Here is a 21,915-nt window from a genome sequence, read left to right as displayed (position 1 = left end):
AACAGTGATATATCACATAGGTAAATTATTTGATATGCTTTGAAACATATGTAAATGAAGAGACAAATTACTCTTCATTTAATTATACTACCCCAATCTCTTCATTTGGTGGACTATGGGTGAAATCGCTGTTAGCTTTCAATTCCCTTTGCTGCTTTTAAATTGCTGCATATAACTTGATTATGTTATCATTTGTATACTACCCCAATCTCTCTATTTTCTAGACTCAAATGTTTAATTATGATGTTAGAGAATCCTCAACTCACTAGATTCAGGCAAATCAAGGTTTGTATTTGAGCTATAGAAATACCTTCCCTTAGTATAAGCCTCAAGCCTGGAATACAAATTCGTGCAGCGCACGTGCATGATGCTAGTATCATTACAGGATGCACGAAACTGAGGAACATTCATTCACCAAATATGTGACAAACTGACAATCACTAATGAACTTACAAGACAAAAATAAATTACTTAATTGCTAATAAAGTAAATTAACCGACTTAAAAAAAGATGTTTTTTCCTCTTTATTACCGAGATCCTGAACCACACAGATGACAGATCTACTTCTCGCGCAAATTTAAGTTATACATTGATTTATCCTGACAACATCAACTTGGACTCATTCTGTTTGTTTACCCACAATACTTAAGATGCTACCCAGACTCCGCTGCTCATTTTGGTGGTTTTACAATGAGGATGGGGCATTTTGCATGATGGGCACAGTAGTCACTGACGCTTCCAAGAAATGTTCTGCAAGCAAAGGACAAACCATTAACCGATGAAGGTGTTTTACCACAGAAAGAAATTGTAATTCGATTATTGAAAAAAAAAAGAAATTGTCATTCAAGTACTAGTCACAAATCCAGTAATGAAGAAGGTTAGAAGGAGATCAAGGAACAAAATGCTAAATCATTACAACAACTCAAAAGGAATGCCATTAAGTTATATATATCGTAAAGGGACAACAATCATTGTTTAAATCAAACACAATTTATTAGTCTTTCAATTCCTCAAGGTTTAGCTAAGGCTTAGCTCAGCCCTTACTAGTAAAGGGAACTGGAGCGGATTATTTGACCTGATCGATTTGTCTGTCCCAAAACTTTATCCCTTACTTGCCAGGACTAGTCTTGTGTGGAACTCAGATTGTTGCATATATTCCGGTAATCCGGATAATAAGCTATTTTAGTCTCCATACAAGCCTAGGGGAGGGAAACAGATCAGGGAATGGCCCTCGTTACTCACTGCCTTCAGTAGACAAGAACCGCGGTTTGTCGCAAGTTCTACCACTTGCATTTAACATTTAAGAAGAATTAGGTGAACCAAATTATTATGTGAAGAGTTTAATTCATACCTCCTCACAGATGAACCTAAGGGGATATGAAGTTAAAAACCTAATGATGACAGCAAAAATCATTTAAATTCTGAATTATACCTCTTGAGTTTGCTAAGACCACGACTCCCCTCGACAAGTATGTCAGGATGAGTCTGCTCTGCCACCCTGACAAATCATCTCCTTTGGGTCTCCATCAAGAACAACAGTTTCAACTTTGATCTGCACAAGATTCAAGAAAACAAAACAATTAGAGCTCACAATAATAGTCCGGTTACACACAAGATCAATGATGACCTGATATCATTCAATTTCCTCATCCAGTCATCCCAAGATCAACAATAATGAGTTTAGCACTTACTGGCTTTTCCTGCTTGGATTTGTACAGCACGGGAGAGCAGTATGGCTGAATTATGTTCTTGAGCTTTCTTTACAGATTCCATAACCGAAGGATTTTCATAAACACCTGAATGAAAACACTAACAAGTAAGGATATGGAAATCTTGTTACAATCTTAATTTCCACAGGAAGTAAGAAAAACCAAGATGTTCCCATGGCAAAAACTGGGAAAAGCGAATCTGAAGAGAAAATTACTCATATATGAGTTGCCTATTACCAATTTACAAAGAGATGCACTTTTCCCTCTGTCAAAAGTTAAAACAAGTGCTTGAAACTTGAGCTTCTACTTTCGGTAAAAATCAATGTATATTTACAGTTAAGTCCAAAAAATAAAATAAAAATGAACAACATATTTTCGCCGTCCATAGTCACTTAACATTCATATTTTCACAGTCAAATTCATACAATTTATTCATCAAAAAAAAAAAAAAAAAAAAAAAACATATAAAATGCTTGCAAGTTGCAACCATATTCCAACTTCATTGTATAATTAAGGGACTTGAATTGTTTGACTTGTCCTACAGTATATACAATCTTCCAATTTGAATCTGACCTACCACCTCCTCTGAAGCTCCAAAACAGGACCTATTGGCTATTGATGGATATAATCTCTTCACACTATCACAGTGGAGATCACTGTAAACATTTTGATATATCTAACCCTACCAGAAGTATGTGTTCGAGTTGTTGGACGGTAATAATTTTTTCAATACATACTCGAATAATGAGCTAATTGTTTCCGAGGATGATGATTTCCATGTAAGAAGACCGTATCCACCAAAATCCGCCCCCCTAATTCATTGTCGAGTTTATGTAAGTATCAAACTAACAATTTAAGGGGTCATGTCAAGTATAGCATTATAATCTCAGGAGCAGTCAAAACCTTCACTAGAATAATCTTTCTAGTAGGTAAACACAAACCTTAACCGGATTTAATTAAACAATTCTAACCGATTGTGAGATTCATGGTTAAAGTAACTACACCAGCAAATTATAGTCTTAATATAATGCTCTTCTTCTAACAATTTATTTTATTTTATTTTTAATTATATTTATCTGAGAAAGTGTGTGGATACTACTATACTGTGGAAAAATGTAAGTTGCATTAGAGAAAAGCTAGCAAAGCAAACCAGGTCCACCAAGGCCAGGATAGATGTAGTGTTGGAAAGGTTGTTGGACATGAACAATAATAATAACCCCAACATCTTGTTGATCAACACCAAGACCATGATCACAAGTAGCAAACAAGTTATTAAGAGCCCACTTGAGTGCATAAAAACTCCCTTCACGCTCATCAAGTGCCACCATCACTCTTTTCTTCTTCTTCTCTTCCAACACTGGCGGCACCTGAACCTGCTGCTGTTGCATGGTTTCTTCTGCTTCTCCACTCTTCATTTCCATCTTCACCCTCTATTCTCTTCTGTGCCACCTCTCTTAGCAACTTTGAGCTTTTATAGGGATCAATCTGAGTGTTTGTTTTGACTTTTGACAATTGGGCCCCTTCCTTCTTCAGTTCTTCATGCTACTTTTCAAACTCAAGGGTGGGACTAAAACTGAAAGTGTAACTTGGCGACGCAGCCATGGCCCACGTGTATGAATAATAATCCCCTGCCCTTGTCTCAAAACAATGGATCTGTTTATATATTGAAAACAACTTGGACTGTGGTTTTGTTTCTGATTCTACTGTGTTTCTTGTAATATCATCAAAATATCACTGATATTTGTAGTGTTATGTATCTCTAAATATATTATGATATTTCACGATATATCATGATATTTTTTACTATAGTAGTGTTGGTAGTTATACTTGGATTTGGAATGTTTGGAACGTTGGTAGGTGATGACTACTTCCCTTTTCTCCTTTTGAAAGACCCTACCATGACAAACTGGCATTTTCATATGTTCGTGACGTAGAAAACATGGTGGGGGTGCGGGTGACACAAAACACCAAGCCGAACAGAACATATATATGGAGTGCCCGGCCTGAATACAAAGGAGACCGATGGATTGTAGGACCTTTCAATTAATCTACATGTTCCTTTGATCCTCTGCAGTTTTAACTTGATCCACACTACCTTGTGGTCATAGTTCATTATCAGGACTTTTCATAATGAAAAATCATGAATGCAACACAGATACCTTGTGACTGAGTTGATTATCGAAAAAAAAAAAAAAAACTTGTGACTGAGAGTGCAAGTAGTGTGCATCATTAGGTGGCTTTCGAGGCCCAAGCTCAAAAATTATAATGACGGCTGTTATAACTGTCGCTAGTAGCAGCATTATAGGGGAACTGTTCCTCAGCTGGCGTCTGGCTACCATCCACGCCCGGCCCAAAGCGACAACTCGATAACAAACCAGAAACCCTGTTCAATGGAAGAAGTGGAGCTAAAACACAAACCAGAAACCAGTCTCACACTCGAAAAACAAGGAACAGACTAGTGTTTCATTTTTTGGTCTATTTGCATTTGCTGACAAGAAAGATTGTTTGTTGATGTTCTTTGGAAGTTTGAAACTATATGGTGCAGCTTTGCCTATGTTTTTCCTTGTTTTTTGGCCACTTGATTGACTCATTGGGATCATTCTCCAAAGATACTCACAGATTATCATCTGACATCTCAAAGGTACATTTTCCTTCATTCTAGCTAGCATGCAACAAGGTATAATTTAGTTTAGTCCTTTCTACTTTTCTAGATCAGCCAATTTATTACGCCACTTCGGCCAGCCGCAAAATGAAAATGCAAATAAAATAAATTTAATTTAATAAAAACCATTCCCCAAAAATGCAAAACGACGACATTACCCCCCGCGTCCTCTTCTTTAGCTCCATTTTCTTCCAATAATGCCAACTACAAAATTCCAAATTGTAGTCCATGAAGAGAACAAGGTATCTTGGGTGTCACTGTTTGTGTTTGTGTGTTTTCCTCGGATATATAAGACCATATGGTGGCAGTGAAATTTTTGTCCAACCTTTTAAGTACTCACTCAAACACTCATGGTAGAGTGGAGTAGAACCCAGAAGAACATCAATGTCAATGTGAGCCTAAGGAAAAGAAGTGGGTGTCCAGTAGACTAGTAGTGAAATAATAGATACTCAGAAAGCAGAATTATCCTTATAGAAAAATGTGAGGAAATGTATCTTGATATCAAAATCCCAAGATGGAGTACAGTTAAAATTGAGAATTTGAGTCTCTTGATGAAATAAAACCCTCGCAAAAGGCGGAAGATATTACCATTTGAAAATCCGTTAATCATAGATGTCATACACACAAACTGACAAGAAAACTATAGAGAGAGAAAAAAAAAAAATATTTGGAACTGAGGTACCATGTTGATACAGCGGACATTAAATTTACTGCAGGTGGTCCGTGGAAATACAGGCTTTTGAAGAAATAATCATAAGTAGTACAGAGTTTTAATGGTATTGATTAACTTGATATTTCTTTATTGAACTTTGACTAACTTTTGGCATTCCTACTTTGATTACAGAATGCCTTATACTTGGTTTTACTTAGGACTGGCTGTCTTGGCTTCAGCATGGGTGGGTATGTTTATTTGTTTAACCTATTTGATCCAAATTACAAATTTTCCTTTGCATTACTTTCAGTTGTATTGAGTAACTTGAAATGTAACTCCAGCTTAAAAAAGAACTGATATTCTTCTACTAATAATATTTCACATGGGTTTCATGTTGGATGCAAACTGGGGAGAGACACAGCTCGTTTGCGAGTAAAGTACCTTGAATCAGTTCTACAACGAGATATTAACTTTTTTGACATGGAAGCAAGGGATGAAAATATAGGTTTTCGGGTCTCAAGTGATACGATTCTTGTGCAGGATGCAATAGGTGATAAGGTAGTTATATATTGCCATTATGCTCTATAACTGATATATCATTAGTGAGGGTATGTGACACCCTAGATTGGGTTTAGTTCCACATCAGTTAGGAAGTCGTCTAGGATTCTGGTTATATTGGATCGACTACCACTTATTAATGTCGAGGCCTTTTGTGTTAAAACCCCACACCATAGTTTTTTTTTGTTTGGTAAGCCTGTTTTAAATGAGATCAGTAACTCTTTGATGCTGGCGGGATTCGAGTCCCAGACCTCTGGTATCATCACCCAAAGGTTTTACCGACTTTGCTAGTCGGCACCTGCCCCCACACCATAGTTGGGTAGACTTTGGACCTAGCCCTTTGGGTGATGTAAGTGGGGACGATATCGGCATTAGTTTGGCAGCTGTTGGATTTACATTAGTTTAGTTTGGCAGCTCACACTTCTCACAGTGGCTGTTGTACCATTGATAGCTATAGTGGGAGGTACATATGCAATAATCATGTCTGGTTTTGGACAGTGGGAGGTACATATGCAATAATCATGTCTGGTTTTGGACAGTGGGAGGTACATATGCAATAATCATGTCTAGTTTGTTCAAAAAGGCTGAGGACGCAAGCGCTGCAGCTGGGAAATATGCAGAAGAGCATTGTGTCTCTAATTCATAGGTTGCATGCTAGCTAGTGCTTTTAATAATCAACTTACGAAGAAAAGAAGCATATACATTTGTCTATAATGCCAATTTCAACCTAGTAAACTGATTTGCAAAAAACAGCGACGTACTATTATGATTAGAATCAGCTTTCTTTCTTGACCATGCAAAAAATGCGTGAGAGATCAGATTTTGGAATCATCAATCATGTGTGATTCTTTCTCTCTGATATATGATGAATAGGGTCATTCGTGTTAGTTCAGTCTACTCAGCATGAATAGACTTTTTGCTTAGGAGGAATTTTTTATGGAGCTCTACTCCGAACTTCCTGTTCTCATAGATAGGTTTTCTTGCATGTGAGAGCTGGGCGGAAGAATCAAGGGGTCCACGCATTAAGCCATTTCTCCTTCTTCTCATATTGCATTATCAGCATAAAATCACTTCTAATGGTAAGATGGAACAATTTCAGTAACATTCTCTGAGAAACAGAAAAGAAAAGAACCATGTATTTGGGATGTGTCAATACCATTTCCATGTTGCAAATCAGAGCTTCGTCAATCCGACAGTCTTGATCGACCATGTAGCAAGAGAATCATCTAGGCAGAGAAAAGGTTTGGAGTGATATTACGAGGAGTGTGTTTCTTCTCTGACTTTCTAAACTTACAAAAGAAGTACAGCTCGTCCATGGTGCCTAGTATTTATAGTGTGTTAAAGGTTTAAAGAAACTTCATATGTCTTCTTCAATTGACCAGGTTATTTCGCATGTTCATACTGTTTACTCATTTGTGGGGAGGAAAAAGCAATTGAATCTTACTCAAGGTCACTTAACAATGCTTTAAAGTTGGGGAAGAAGGGTGGATTTGTAAAAGGAGTTGGTGTTGGCCTTACATATGGGGTGTTGTTCTGTGCTTGGGCGTTACTTCTTTGGTACTCTGGTGTTCTAGTCAGGCATCACATTACCTCTGGTGCAAAAGCATTTGTGACGATCATAAATGCCATCTTCAGTGGATTGTAAGTCTATGTTTAAATATGTAAGTCTGTTTATCTTCCTTTATGTATTTCTTTTATTGAATTGATTTGTGTCTGTGTAGTGCTCTTGGCCAAGCTGCTCCAAACCTTGCTGCTTTGGCAAAAGGTCGTGCAGCTGCAGGCAGCATTATAAGCATGATTGAAAAAGTTGCAGCTTCTTCTAAACAGTCTGATGCTGGAATAGTTTTACCCAAAGTAACTGGGAAAATAGAATTCAGTGAGGTCTCCTTCACGTATCCTTCACGATCCAATATGGTGTTTGAATCTCTTAGCTTTTCTGTTGGTGCTGGGAAAACATTTGCAGTAGTTGGTCCGAGTGGATCTGGAAAGAGCACCATTATATCCATGGTTGAACGATTCTATGATCCAACTTCAGGTATATTCACTACTAACAAGTAGAAACAATAGATCAGTGCAAGTAAGGCCAAAAAACCCTGATAAACATGTGAAATTGTTCAAATGGCCCGAGTATGATATTTATGTAGAGAAAATTTGTCTCACGGGTCGAGGCCAGCAGCGAGTGAGAAGCGCTGACTTCGCTCACTACTCCGATGTTTTAAGCCCCGCTCAAAGAAAGAAGGCGCCATCATGGCTTTAAATACCAGCCAGCGCGGGAGTAGAGGCGCGCCGTCTTCGGTCTTTTTAAGGGCCTCGCCACTTCTGATAACAGCGATTTTTGGTTTTGGTATAAAAAACAAAATCAGTTTTGGAAAACCTAACTTTTCCAAAACCAAGAAAAGAGAGATTACAAGAGAACAATTCTTTGTGAGTTGAGTGTTCATTCTTTGTGAGTGAATTGAGAGAGATTTGTAATCTGTTACTCGGGACATCTATTAAAGCTTGGAACTTCGCGGTGTGGATGTAGGCAAATTAGAACCACGATATATCTCGCCTTGTGGTTTGTTCTTCTTTTACATTGATTGTTTTATTTCATATGCTTGTTATTTGATATTGAGAAGTGTTGGGATATTGCTTGGAGGGTGTTGAAGTCTTGTCTATTGAGAAAGATCAATCTTTGTGTAGGATTGATCCGTTTGGTGTGGGTAACGTTGTTTCCGCACTCATATATTCACATCAATTGGTATCGGAGCGTAGGTATACGACCTAGGATTTTGAGTTTAGTACTAAAAATTTGTGTAGACAAGGTGTTCGATTAAATTCCGAGGTGAAATTGTTTCTTTTGGGTTATTGTGTGTAACTTGAAAGATGGCTCCCAAGATGTCAAACGCTTGAGGTTTGAAGTAGAAGTTTAATGGGAAGAATAACTTTGGGATTTGGCAAGTCCAAGTAAAGGACATCCTTATCCAACAAGGTTTTGCACTGGCCTTGAAGGGGATTAAATCTAAAGAAGAAAGTATGAGCAATGATGATTGGGAAGAGTTCGATCTTGAGGCTTGTTCATCAATCCGGTTATGTCTTGCTAATGAGGTCATGTATAGTGTGATGGGAGAAAATACATTTGCCGGTATTTGGCTCAAACTAGAGTCTATGTATATGACAAAAGAGCATGATTTAACAAGATGTACCTTAAGAAGCGTCTTTATCGGTACATGATGGTCGATGGTTCAACGATGCAAGAGCACGTTAGTGAGTTCGTCGGCGTCTAGCGGATTATTTGAATGTTGGTATGAAGATGGATGATGAGGATCAAGCGGCATGTTTGATATTCTCCTTGCCGTAAAGTTATGAGCATCTAATGACTACATTCATGAACGAGAGAAGTCGTCGATCTTGATGAAGTTCGAGTGCACTTCTTTCTTATGAGTTGATGAAGAAGACACGTAGAGAATAGCATTGATGCAAGTCGGGGGCTAGTGGCAAGAGGAAATTAGATGCGAACGAGAATTATTCAAGTAATGATAATTCTAGGTCCAAGTCAAAAGAAGCCTTTAAAACATGTACGATTGCTACAATTGCAATGAAAAAAAAGGACATTACGCTAAGTAATTGTCCCCACCCCAAAAAGAGAACAAGAGAGATGGTCGAAGAAAGGTAAGGCAAAATTTGAGGCAAATTATGCTTCGTGCTCTGAGAGGATGAGTTAGTTCTACGTGTGTCCACACAAGACTATATGACCGAGAGGTGGATTCTTGATTCGGATGTTCCTATCATATGTGCCCGAATAGAAAGTGGTTTACTTTATGAGAGCATTGATGGCGGTTCGTTTTAATGGGTAATGGCGTTGCTTGTAAGGCGGTAGGAATTGGAACTATCTGGGTCAAGATGTATGATGGTGTAGTGAGGACTCTAACCGATGTGAGACATGTTCCCGAGCTAAAAGAAAAGTCTTATTTCTCTTGGTACCTTGGATTCCAAAGGCCACAAGTTTGTGGGGGAAGGTGGAGTCCTAAATATTGTTCATGGCTCTTGGGTTGTTATGAAGGGTCAAAATATGGAACCTTGTATACTCGATTGGTAGTACGGTGATAGGCGATGTAGCGATGGGTGCATGTAGTAATGATTATTCGAGTGCACTAAGATGTGGCATATCGTTTAGGGCATATGAGTGAAAAGGGTTTGTCCGAGTTATGCAAGCGAGGGTTCTTGAAGAACTTGAAGAAGCCAAGTATGGGGTTACGTGAGCATTGCGTCTATGGGAAGCGATCAGAGTCAAGTTCAAGTCAAGCAAGCACACGCGACAATGAGCATCCTTGATTATGTGCATCTGAGATGTTTGGGGACCCTCCAGTGGCTTCCAAGGGAGGTAACCGCTATTATGTCTCATTCATTGATGATCATACTCGTATGTGTGGGTGTATATGATGAAATCGAAAAGATGAAGTGTTTGAGACATTTAAGAAGTGGAAGGCAAGGGTTGAGAATCGCACGGATAGGAAGGTAAAGACATTACGGTCCGACAATGGTAATCGAGTATACCTATGGACCTTTCCAAGAGTTAAATGTCTTGTAATGGGAATTGCCGGATTAATCGAACCGATCGGCACGCCACGCCGAGAATGGAATGGCAGAGAGGATGAATAGAACTTTGCTTGAAAGAGCAAGATGTTTATTGTCTAATGCCGGTCTAGGCAAAGAGTATTGGCGCGATGCAGGTGTCCATGGCATGTTACCCGTGATAACAATAGGTCACCGATTACCAGACTATAGATTGCGGGACACCTTATGAGGTGTGTGGTCGTAACCCAAATGATTATAGTATCTTGCGAGTGTTTGGATCGACTTTACTACCATGTGAGGGGCGACAAAGCTAGATCCTGTGAGCTAAGAAGGCCATATTCTTAGGCCGCAAATGGGGTAAAGGGATCTGATTGTGGTGTCTAGAAGCCCACAAGTTCCCTCGGTCGTGAGATGTTACTTTTGATGAGACTTCGTGTTATCTTTTCGATGGCTAGAAGTAGGCTGAAGATGGTGCGTACGGGCGAAGTTCAAGGTTCGCTTACCGAGCTTGAGTTGTCCGATGCGCAGAGATGACCGTTAGATCATGATGAGGTACCAAATCATGGAACCACACAAAGAATGGGGAAGAAGAGCAAGAGCATCCGCAACTTGTAGTGGCTGACCCTAGGCCACGAGACAAGTTAAAGAAGTGCACAAGTATGGGCACGAAGATTGTGAAACACTATGGTCGGTGGATTTAGTGGCATATGCACCGAATATCGAAGATGATGAGCGATATAGCTTCAAGGAAGTCGTTAGGGATGCTCATTCGGAGATTGGTTGGTAGCTATGCAAGCGAGATGGAATCTCTTGATAAAAATCACACATGGGACCTAGTTTTATTGCCAAAGGGCAAAAGGACTATCGCAGTAAAATGGGTGTTCGTGAAGAAAGAGGTCCTTCCCCGAGTCCGAGAAAAGATCGGGTACAAGGCAAGAGTGGTAGCAAAGGGTTTTTCCGCGAAGGAAGGAAGGAGTTGACTAATGAGGTATTTTCCCGGTGGTCAAACATACGTCCATTCGTGTGTTATTAAGTTTAGTTGCTTTCTTCAACCGGGGGAGTTAGAGCAACTTGATGTGGAAACTTTCTTGCATGGGGACTTGGAAGAAGAGATCTATATGAGACAACCTGAAAGGGTTTGTCGTTCTTGAAAAAGATTATGTATGCAAATTGAATCGGTCAGCATGCGGGTTAAAGCAATCGCCCGAGCAATGGTACAAGCGCTTTGACACATTCATGATGCAACATGAGTACACCCGGCAAAGTATGATCACGTGTCTACTTTAGAAGGCTTAGTGGTAATGACTTCATCTATCTCCTGCTTTATGTGGATGACATGCTTATTGCTTCCAAAAGCATGGTGGAGATAGACAAGTTGAAATCTCAACTTAGCTCACGAGTTTGAGATGAAAGACTTAGGTGGAGCCAAGAAGATCTTGGGCATGGAGATTGACAGAGATAGGAAGAAGCGGCGGATAGTTGTATCTCGGAAGAAATACATTCAAAGTAATTTCGATTTGGTATGGAGAATGCAAAGTCGGTTTCTACTCCTTTAGTTGGGCATTTTAGGCTTTCAACTAAGTTCTCTCCCTAGTTCGATTGGAGGAACAAAAGCATATGGCTAATGTTCCTTATGCAAGTGCCGTGGGTAGTTTGATGTATGCTATGGTGTTGCACGCCCGGACATTTCCACGCGGTTAGTGTTGTGGCGCGGTATATGGCAAATCACGGAAGCGGCATTGGGAAGCGATGAAATGGGTACTAAGGTACTTGAAGGGTACTTTGGATGTGGGATTAGCTTATGGTGGAGGCACTTGTTATGTCGGTGGGTTTGTGGATTACGATTATGCGGTGATCTAGATAGACGACGATCGACTCTTGGTTATGTGTTTATGATGCATGGTGCACCGTTAGTTGGAGGTCTATGCTCTGAGGCTCTGATTTGCTCTATCTACTCTGAGGCCCGAGTATATAAGCGATGCGAGGCGGAAAAGAGGCACTTGGCTTCGAGGTCTTCTAGATGATTTGGGTATTGAGCGTAACAGGTGTTCTTTGTGTATTGTGATAGTCGAGTGCTATTCATTTTGGCGAAGAACCAAGTTCATCATGGTCGGACCAAGCATATTGATGTCCGATATCACTTTATCTGGGATGTCGTTGAGGATGGTGATGTAGCACTTGAGAAAGTAGACACCCATGACAACCCCTGGGCCGATATTGACGAAAGTTGTCACTGGAGTTAAGTTCCAACACTGTTTGGACTTGCTCCAAATCCTACATGTTTGAAAGAGCCACAGTGGGCATAGCCGCCGGCGGCGGTTATTTCGAGTCTTCCTTCTTTGGAGGTGTTCCCTCTTGGATGTGATCTTGTTGGATGTGTTCGGGCTTGGTTTTATGTGTTAAAACCTCACCGAGGTGGAGAATGTAGAAAAATTCTGTTTCTCCGCGGTCGAGGAAGCGCCAGAGTGAAGCGACTTCAGCTCACTACTCCGATGTTTTAAGCGCCAGCGCTCAAAGAAGGCGCGCCCGCGCTCATGGCTTTAACACGTAGCGGCCAGCTTCGGAGTAGAGGCGGCGCCAGCGCTCGAGTCTTTTGCGGGCCTCGCTTCATGATAATCGCGATTTTTGGTTTTTTGGTATAAAAACAAAATCAGTTTTTTGGAAAACCTAACTTTTCCAAAACCAAGAAAGAGAGTGATTACAAGAGAACAATTCTTTGTGAGTTGAGTGTTCATTCTTTGTGAGTGAATTGAGAGAGATTTGTAATCTGTTACTCCGGACATCTATTAAAGCTTGGAACTCGCAGTGTGGATGTAGGCAAATTGCCGAACCACGATATATCTCGTCTTGTGGTTTGTTCTTCTTTTACATTGATTGTTTTATTTCATATGCTTGTTATTTGATATTGAGAAGTGTTGGGATATTGCTTGGAGGGTGTTGAAGTCTTGTCTATTGAGAAAGATCAATCTTTGTGTAGGATTGATCCGTTTGGTGTGGGTAACGTTGTTTCCGCACTCATATATTCACATCAATTTAAATATTTTTCCCACATGCATATATCGGAAGATGTCATGACTCAGTTGAGTCACAATGAGTTTGGCTATTAACAAAGTCACACATGAACTCCTTGGAAGAAGATTTGGGTTTTTACAGCAACTTAAGTATTTGACATGCTAAGTTTCATAACCGTTTAAGCTGTAAAGAATACACGCATGACTTGCGTAATATATCCATTTGGTAAAATATTGTTGGATGGGAATGACCTGAAGATTTTTCAACTTAAGTGGCTAAGGGAACAGATGGGTCTGGTTAGCCAAGAACCAGCATTGTTTGCGACCACAATAGCTGGAAATATTCTATATGGTAAAGAGGATGCTAGCATGGAGCAGATTATTGAAGCTGCAAAAGCCTCAAATGCACATTCTTTCATACAATCTCTGCCTGACGGTTATAAAACCCAGGTTGGTATATGTTCCACTCAGTGCCCTCTTAATACCAGTAACTTGTATGTCACTCAAGAAATAGGTTATTCAGCTATTAGATATGTACCGTTTGAAGAAAATATACCTACTGCGACGGATGGCTCTCATTCAGAAACTTTAAGACATAATATATGTATTGGTGTACATCTACTGAATGGTTATTGATTTTTTTTGTTGTCAATTGATAGAATGTGATTTCTTAGTCCAAGTGTTCCTCTTCCTTCTTATTCTCCTTTTCTATTTTTTCCTTTTCTTTTGAATTAAGGTTGCTGAGGGGGGAACTCATCTTTCTGGAGGACAGAAACAGAGAATCGCCAGTATTGAGAAATCCAAGGATTCTACTTCTGGATGAGGCACTTGATGCAGAATCTGAACAAGTTGTCCAGCAGGCAGTTGTTTCAATCATGTCAAACCAGACCACAATCATTGTTGCACACAGATTGTCCACAATTCGTGATGTTGATACAATCGTCGTCTTGAAGACTGGACTGGTTGTTGAAAGTGGTAACCATCTGGAATTGATGTCCGATAAGAAGGGAGAGTATGCTACTCTAGTGAGTCTACAGGTAACATCAAATAACAATGACCCGAGCCAGAATATTAGTGATTCTAGAAGTTCATTGCTTTCAGAAACATTCAACAGTCAAATTCACGACACGCAAAAGATTAACTCAATTGGCACAAAAGAGAGATTCAAATGAGCAACCAACATAAGGACTCGTGCAGCTCTATGCCAGCACCTTCAATTTGGAAAGTGATCAAACTGAACTCACCTGAGTGGCCCTTTACATTAATTGGGTCAGCTGGTGCTGTTCTGGCAGGAATGGAAGCTCCTCTATTTGCTCTTGGAATCACGTATGTACTGGATGCGTTCTACTCTTACAATGACTCACGAATCAAGCACGAAATTAGGGTGGTCTCTCTTGTATTTATTGGAGTGGCTGTAGCGACAGTACCTATTTATATGTTACAACATTACTTCTATACCTTGATGGGAGAGCGGCTTACTACTCGTGTTCGTCTCTCCATGTTTTCAGGTTTTCACCCCTCCTGGATTATTACATTTTCTTTCTGACATTTTTAATTCTCTTACATATAAGAACTTTCGCTTACTACTTAATCACTGTGCTTAGTTCAACTGGTCTCAAAAATATGACAAATAGTGAACCTATCTTTAAGAAGTCTAAAGTTGTCTTAAAAATAAGATATTTATGATAACAACTTAAAACAACCATTACATAACAGTTGACTTGTCAATAAAGATTTTTGTTGCACCTCTTTGTTCTTTATCCTTATTGGTCTTTATATGGAAATACATTGGAATTAAGTTTATAAATATTTTTCGATTCTGTAGTTTATTTTTCAATGTGAATACATTTATACTGATTCTAATGTATCACAAGAACACCTTGAAAGCCAAACGAAGGTAGATGGAAAGATATCCTTTATTTACTTGCACAAGATGTCTTATTAATATGTATATTTCAAAAGATCAGGATATTTTTTGTGTTTGATTCTTTCTGAGGACCTGTTCTTATTGACAACAGTTATCCTTCGGAATGAGATTGGTTGGTTTGATTTGGACGAGAACAACACTGGGTCTCTGGTGTCAAATTTAGCAGCAGGGGCAACCTTACTAAGAAGAAGTACACTTGCTGACCGTGTATCAACTATTGTTTAGAATTTAGCACTCACTGTAACAGCTTTTATTATTGCTTTCACACTCAGTTGGCGCATGGCAAGTGTTGTCATTGCCACATTCCTGCTTCTAATTGGAGCATCTATAACTGAGGTTGGTCTGAAGTGCTACCTTTTTAACACCTTAGAGTTGTTAAGTCCCCACACCAATTGACTACCACGTGGATTCATCACTTTCATCTGTGCGGTCTCCCTCTTTGGTCGGTACTGTGTGTGCATAAGGCGGATCTAAACCTTCAGTTATCCATTTCATTAACATTAGAGCAATATGTACTTCCTCTTTCTGTGTTACCCTAATTATCACTACATCATTTTCTTGACCCGTTCAACGAATGGGGACCATTTTTATAAATTTTATTATTATGTATCAAAAATATTATATATCGAAACTCATACAATAAATTTATTGATAAAAAATATTATTTAAATAATTATATTGAACAATAAATATAAGTTTATTTGAATCAATGGATACCGTTGTTTTTCTCCTTTATCTTCCCTGCGAAACATGTTTTGTACAATTACTTGTCCAGATTAAAAATGCTATAAGTTTGAATAGCACATTTATTCTGATTTCTGATAGGTGCAGAGTCATTGACTTTCATTGATCAGTAAGCCCATCTATGACAAAAAAGTGAAAAACCTCTTCTCTTAATATTTAATTTCATCACAATTTAACTAAGTTTAAGGTGAGTCCAAATTTCACTTCTCGTTCTTGAAACTTTTCAGATTGTTGCAAATAAATTAGATAGGTGGGTTTTAGTCGTAATATGGAATTTGATAGGTGAATGCTCTATATCATTTCGTAATATGGAGATCTTTGTCAAGACTTTAACTGGGAAAGCAATTACAATTGAGGTCCAATTTGAATACCAAGATCCAGGATAAGGAAGGGATCCCACCTGATCAACAGAAGTTGGCGTTTGCTGGAAAACATTTGGAAGATGGTCAAACTTTGGTCGATTGCAATATTCAAAATGGGAGTGCTGTTATTGATATTATATTGAGAGTAAGAGGTGGTGGTAATACACTCTATATTGCATCTCAATATGTTCAAAGTGATGGGAGTACAAATGAGTGTTGGAAATGGTTATATTATCGATACAATGCTACTATAGAGATGGTCTCTTTTGGAGTGTTGTTCAAAAGCAATGTTGTAATCAAGGATTTGGGTATTATGAAGTAATTTTTTGGGATCGAAATTGCTTATTAAAAAAAAATATATTTCTAAATCAAAGAAAGTATGTGTTGGATCTTTTGAGTGAAGCAGGAAAGCTGGGGGTAAAACAATCTGATTCTCCAACTGACAGTGGAGCCAAGTTGGACAACACCGGTGATCTTCTTACTGACATTGGTCAGTATCAGCGATTAGTTGGTAAACTAATATATTTAACTTTTACCCGACTAGATATTTCTTATGCAGTGAGCTTGGTTAGTCGTTTTATGCATGCTTTAAGGACTCCACATATGAATGCAGTTTCCAGAATACTACAAGATGATCGAAAGGGTCGCCAGCGGGTATTTTGATCTTGGAAAAATAGGCATACATCTATTATTATTTTATACATATGCCGATTGGGCGGGATGTCCAAATTGATCGTGGTCTCGACTTACAGTTATTGTAGCTTTGTGGGAGGTAATTTGGTCACTTGGAAGAGCAAAACGAGGATGTAGTGGCTCGTTCTAGTCTTTGAAGGGTGAAGTCAGAGCTATGACTTCCACCACCAGTGAAATCCAAATAGAGAGTGCCCCTTTATTTAGCTAAGATGTTATTTTGAATGACGTCCGAGTTTCTAATATCGAAATTTGTATATTTTCTCCATTGGAGACATTCAAGTATGTAATAATTATTCATACCGTATACTAGAGTGGGGTGGGATGTAAAATCCAAAAGTGCAGCCTAGTGGAGGTGTAAAATGGATAATCTAAGACACCATAAAAGCCGCGTGTTCGCGCCATTTTCAATCACAAAAGTCGCCTCGTTTGAAAACAATTTTTGCGTTAAAACAAAGAAACGCCCACAACCAAATAAGAAAAGCCCACAACCAAATAAGAAAGCCCAAAACCAGATTTCCTCCGCCCTCGTCCCCATTTCTCAAAAACAGAGTAAAAAAAAAAAGAGACCTCCACTCTCACTCTCTCTGGCGATTCCACCCAAATTGAGGATGGAGATTTGTTGATCCTCAAATTCGAGAATGGAGATTTCGCAAAGCGTGATTATTCAATAGTGAATCGACAATGGAGAAGAAAGGTGAATTAGAGATTGGAATTATATTTTGGCAGTTATAAAAAAAAACATGTTTTAGTCCCACATCGTCTTTTTATACAGTGTTTATTACGTATTTAATAAGTTTGATACCAGAAACAGATGCCCACGAGGCACCTTCCACCCACCACCCCACTTCCTGCTGAGGACATGGCAGGGGAAACACGACCCCTCACTGAGGCTGAACCCCCCCTGTCATCGAGGCACTACCACCCCCTTCTCGGTGAAGGGGCTCCACCCATTTTTTTTTACTTTTTCAATCGAAACATTGGTGGCAACTGGTTTTTTTTTGTAAATCTCCATTTGTTTTATGCAGGTCATTCAAACTCCATTACCAGTTTAATAAGTTTGATGGGAAATTGCTTGCTTCTGGAAGTTTTGATGGGCTTGTTCAAGTATGGGACGCATATTCTGGCAGCCACAAGTGCTAGTGACGGTGTCGAGGTGAAGTCTCAAAGAATATATTGGAATCGACCCATCAATTGAAGAGATATTGATCACAGCCGGTCATGTAAGAATGCTGCCCGGCCAAGAAGTTAATGGGATATGGTTTTACAATTCATCTGATGGTGAAGCTGTTGAAGATATGGAATCCACCCAGTGATTCCTCTTTTATTGGTCTTTAAGTCGTATGTTTCTTCTTTCAGGATACTCAGTGCCTACTCTAAGGTCCCTCCAAAGCTGGAAGTATGTTCAACTAAGAGGTAATATTAGATTCTGCCACTTCAACATACTAATATTTCTTGGCCTGGAATTACCATATGCACCTTCGCCTAGGTCTGGACCATCATTGCCCTTCCCCAATTTTTCTGAGACAAGCATCATTAGCAACCGTGTCACTAATCTTGTAAAGCCGTCAGTATTTCTTATGCAACCTCCTTTGTCTACATATATGATACCATCAACATCTTCTTCCACGCCAACTACTCCAATTAATGGACTAGGCATTACAAGAGATAAAGTTCGTGATACACTTATGAGGCTTGTACAGGTTTGTTCTTTCTAATATACTGTATTTTCACCAAGAATTTTATAAATTAGTACTGTGACTTAGCCTCGTGAACTTTGTTCATTTGTTTGTGTTTTGTTTGATTTTTGTTTTTATCTCTATTAACGATTATGAATCATAATAAGAGCAAGTTTGTAGCAAGGCTCTCCGATTACAGCTAGTAAATGTATCCCTGTGAATGTGGCATTGTATTAGAGTGTCCAACAGTTTGCTCTAGGGATTCACTACGTATGATCCTGTTCTGTCTTTCAAGATGGGTAAACAAAGAGGTGCTTGGAAAGTGGAGCTCTTCATTGAATGCATATCTGGTAGTGTGCATTCTTTTAAAAGGTAAATAATGTTGATGCATTGTGAAAATGAGTTCACATGTGTGGTGTTGCAATTTGGTGAAAATGAATTAGAAGGGCTGATATTGTCTCTTTGACACTTGAACGTGTTCTCAGTTTGTGTTTATGGCCGCTTTCTGTTGTATACCTATATAATACATTTATGAAGTTATTTAATGTGGGAATAGGTTTCATTATCTCACTCATCAGGCTGGTCGATATATACACAGCAAAGCATGTAAAACTTTTAGGACAAACTTACTGTTTACGAGTGTTAATTGACTAGGAATTGCTATTTTATTCGAAAATAAACATTGTGATTAGGTATATGATGTTACATTTTGGCTCGTTTCACCACTAGTATGCAAAGTGAATGGCTTCATTCTTCTGTAGTAGTTGCATTTCTAATTGAGACTGCTTTTTCTGCAGGAACTAGTGTTCAGGGATAGCAAACTAATGAAAATGCCTGATGTCAGCATTTTCAAAAGTCTTCTGGTGTGTGATGTATCTTACAACGAGATACCGTCCTTAAATGGTGTCTCAAAGGTCTCAAGCACCCTCAAAGAACTCTATGTTTCTAAGAATGAAGTGACAAAGATGGAGGAGCTTGACCACTTGTACAATCTGCATATTCTTGAACTTGGTTCCAACAGATTAAGGGTAAACATTACTTTTGATTTTAATTTGTTTGTTGAGACTCTCAAGATTTTAATTCATCTAGTTTGGAACAGAAAGATTTGAATTTACCCTTACAACTCCATGTTGAATTCTATCCTTTCCCAGGTAATGGAGAACTTGCACAATTTAACAAATTTACAAGAGCTGTGGCTTGGACGGAATCGTATACGAACAGTTAACTTGTGCGGGCTGAAATGCATCAGGAAGATTAGTTTACAGAGCAATCGTTTGACCAATATGACAGGATTTCAAGTATGCTACCTTGATAGCCTTTTCTTTATTGATAAACAAGAACAGAGAATAATGTTCGTCATAGTTTGCGTGACTAATTTAGTTTGCATGCTTCCCTTTCAGGACTGTGTTGCATTGGGTGCCATAATGGTATTTCCAAAATGGAAGGCTTATTTATCTACATTAGTTAATCTTCGGATCTTAGATATTTCCTCCAACAAACTGACAGCAGTGGATGACATTTAAAAATTGACCAGGTTTAGATGATTTTTCTCGGGTGTGTTTTTTTTTTTTTTTAGTAAGGGGTGTTCTTCTTCTGTTATTATTACTATATGGCTTTTATTTTTCCTGGTTTTTCGTCCTTTTTTCTTTCTTTGTCATTGCATGTATACTTTATTTGACATTTTGACCAGACATTCTTATGGACTGTTGCTATGTAGATTGGAAGATCTTTGGATGAACGACAACCAAATTGCATCACTGGATGGCTTTGATCTAGCTCTTGCTGGTTCAAGAGATAAACTCACAAGCATCTACGTTGAACACAACCCATGTGTACGATTATTTATCCGTCATATTTGTTTTTTCAAAAGATTTACCTCCCTGGATTGCATATTGAATGTGAGGTTTGTCCCATGGTTATGTCCTACTCCGTACTGAAGTATTGAGTTGCTTTGTCTTTGCAGGCAAATTTTCCTAACTATACGAAGACCCTGAGACAGTTTTTCCCAAATTTGGGGAAATTGATTCTTATACATTCTCATAAGGCTGGGCCTTGAAAAAGGATGAGTAATACACGCTAGGATGTTTCAGATTGTATTCTTATACCTTGCAACTTGTTTCGCCGTCGTTAACAAATGTGATTTCATCAAGTGCTAGTTGCTGGATTCATATCAGTTTTTGTATATTAATTCCGAGAACATTGTAATTTACTTTTATTTTATTATATGGGTCTCGCCACTATATTAGGTTGTGAATATACAGGTGTAGTAATATTTTTGTCACCTTAATTGATCTTGTAGATACAAATCATCAATCACAAACCATTTGGGTGCAAAGGAGGATCACTAGCAGCATGTATGAGAGCAAATAATTATTATTATCTTTTTTAAATCAATTAGATTAGTGATGCCAAAATGGCGTCATAAATATTTGTGATGTCAAAACGATGTCACAAATTTGTGACACTATTTTGGCGTCACTATTTTTTGCGACGCTATTTTGACATCACAAATATTTATAATGCCAAAACGCTGTTACAAATTTGCGATTCCAAAATGCCGTCACAAAAAATAGTGACGCCAAAATGGCGTTACAAAAAAAAAATGACGCCAAATTGTGACGCCACATTTTAGGTAAGTATTGTTTTCACGTCATTTATATATCTTGGATGTACAACAATATCAAGGGATGATTGGACACTTGTTTTTGTTTATAACCAGCATCTAAACAAAGGTGTGGGCTGTGTCATTATGTTTGAACTACTTATTATCTTGCTTGGTTAGTTTGTATCCTTTCTTTCAAACATCTTCTATTTTCATTTTTTGTTCATCTTCATTTGCATTTTTCTCTTACACTCTTATTGTCATCTACTACCATGTTGATAAGTACATGCAATATTAGAAAAAAAAAATTCACATTGGCAAGGTATGTACATTATTTTTTAACAGTCATGGTAGTCACTATTGATCGATAGGACATGATTTACACAAGTAGATTATATTAAGTAATTTGCTAAAGATTTGGCTTCTTTTGAAGCTTGATGAATTTTCCAAGCTAATGTGCTTGGTTTGCTCACTTAAGATGAAATAGGGTTTGAATATTATATACCCAAAACTCAAACAGATTACTTTGGAACCAAATTATACTATTGTAGTGAGTATTCAATAATGTTATGAAACATCTATTGAACATGCTACTATATTTATTTACCTTTTGGTTTTAGGATTTTTGCTACATACTTTGGCATTGAGAGTCAATTTGATGAGTTGATTCACAATTTTTTACCAATTTCTAATATATAAACTACTCATTTCTCAAATTAAGATTACGAATTTAAGATTCCTAATAATTCCTAATACATACAC

The 21,915-nt window shown here is 38.4% G+C and overlaps 2 protein-coding genes, 1 long non-coding RNA gene and 1 pseudogene across 7 annotated transcripts; 2 read left to right on the top strand and 2 right to left on the bottom strand.

The window, feature by feature from the left end:
* Positions 1–387: 387 nt before the first annotated feature.
* LOC147483401 (uncharacterized) lies at positions 388–1,694 on the bottom strand. Its single transcript, XR_015205113.1, has 2 exons — positions 1,433–1,694; positions 388–750 (listed from the first exon to the last, which is right to left on the bottom strand). It is a non-coding gene; the product is annotated as an uncharacterized LOC147483401 (long non-coding RNA).
* A 4-nt stretch (positions 1,695–1,698) lies between these two features.
* On the bottom strand, positions 1,699–3,338 carry LOC147483400 (uncharacterized; the record flags this gene model as incomplete). The annotated part of the gene is made up of 2 exons (XM_086579549.1): positions 2,860–3,338; positions 1,699–1,796 (listed from the first exon to the last, which is right to left on the bottom strand). Coding segments are annotated over exons 1-2 (369 nt in total), but the record flags the coding sequence as incomplete, so codon positions are not given.
* A 2,074-nt stretch (positions 3,339–5,412) lies between these two features.
* LOC147483399 (ABC transporter B family member 13-like) lies at positions 5,413–15,786 on the top strand (annotated as a pseudogene). Its single transcript, XR_015205112.1, has 5 exons — positions 5,413–7,222; positions 7,303–7,614; positions 13,374–13,599; positions 13,886–14,657; positions 15,168–15,786. The product of XR_015205112.1 is annotated as an ABC transporter B family member 13-like (transcript).
* Positions 15,787–17,370: 1,584 nt separating this feature from the next.
* On the top strand, positions 17,371–20,791 carry LOC147483398 (uncharacterized). 4 transcript variants are annotated; one of them, XM_086580493.1, is made up of 7 exons: positions 17,371–17,569; positions 18,232–18,575; positions 19,349–19,579; positions 19,703–19,849; positions 19,952–20,085; positions 20,269–20,383; positions 20,515–20,791. In XM_086580493.1, exons 1-5 carry the CDS (start codon positions 17,557–17,559, stop codon positions 20,072–20,074), a joined length of 858 nt encoding a protein of 285 aa, XP_086436619.1. In that variant the 5' UTR covers positions 17,371–17,556; the 3' UTR covers positions 20,075–20,085; positions 20,269–20,383; positions 20,515–20,791. The 4 variants fall into 4 exon arrangements, with proteins under 4 accessions (XP_086436619.1, XP_086436617.1, XP_086436618.1 ...); XM_086580491.1 differs by lacking the exon at positions 17,371–17,569 and having other exon boundaries at positions 18,012–18,575; XM_086580492.1 differs by lacking the exon at positions 17,371–17,569 and having other exon boundaries at positions 18,012–18,575; positions 19,952–20,105.
* The last annotated feature ends 1,124 nt before the right edge of the window (positions 20,792–21,915 follow it).

This window comes from Coptis chinensis, chromosome 8, assembly GCF_015680905.1.
Source record: "Coptis chinensis isolate HL-2020 chromosome 8, ASM1568090v1, whole genome shotgun sequence".
Taxonomy (NCBI): Eukaryota; Viridiplantae; Streptophyta; class Magnoliopsida; order Ranunculales; family Ranunculaceae; genus Coptis; species Coptis chinensis.
This window is presented reverse-complemented; position numbering and strand designations above follow the sequence as displayed.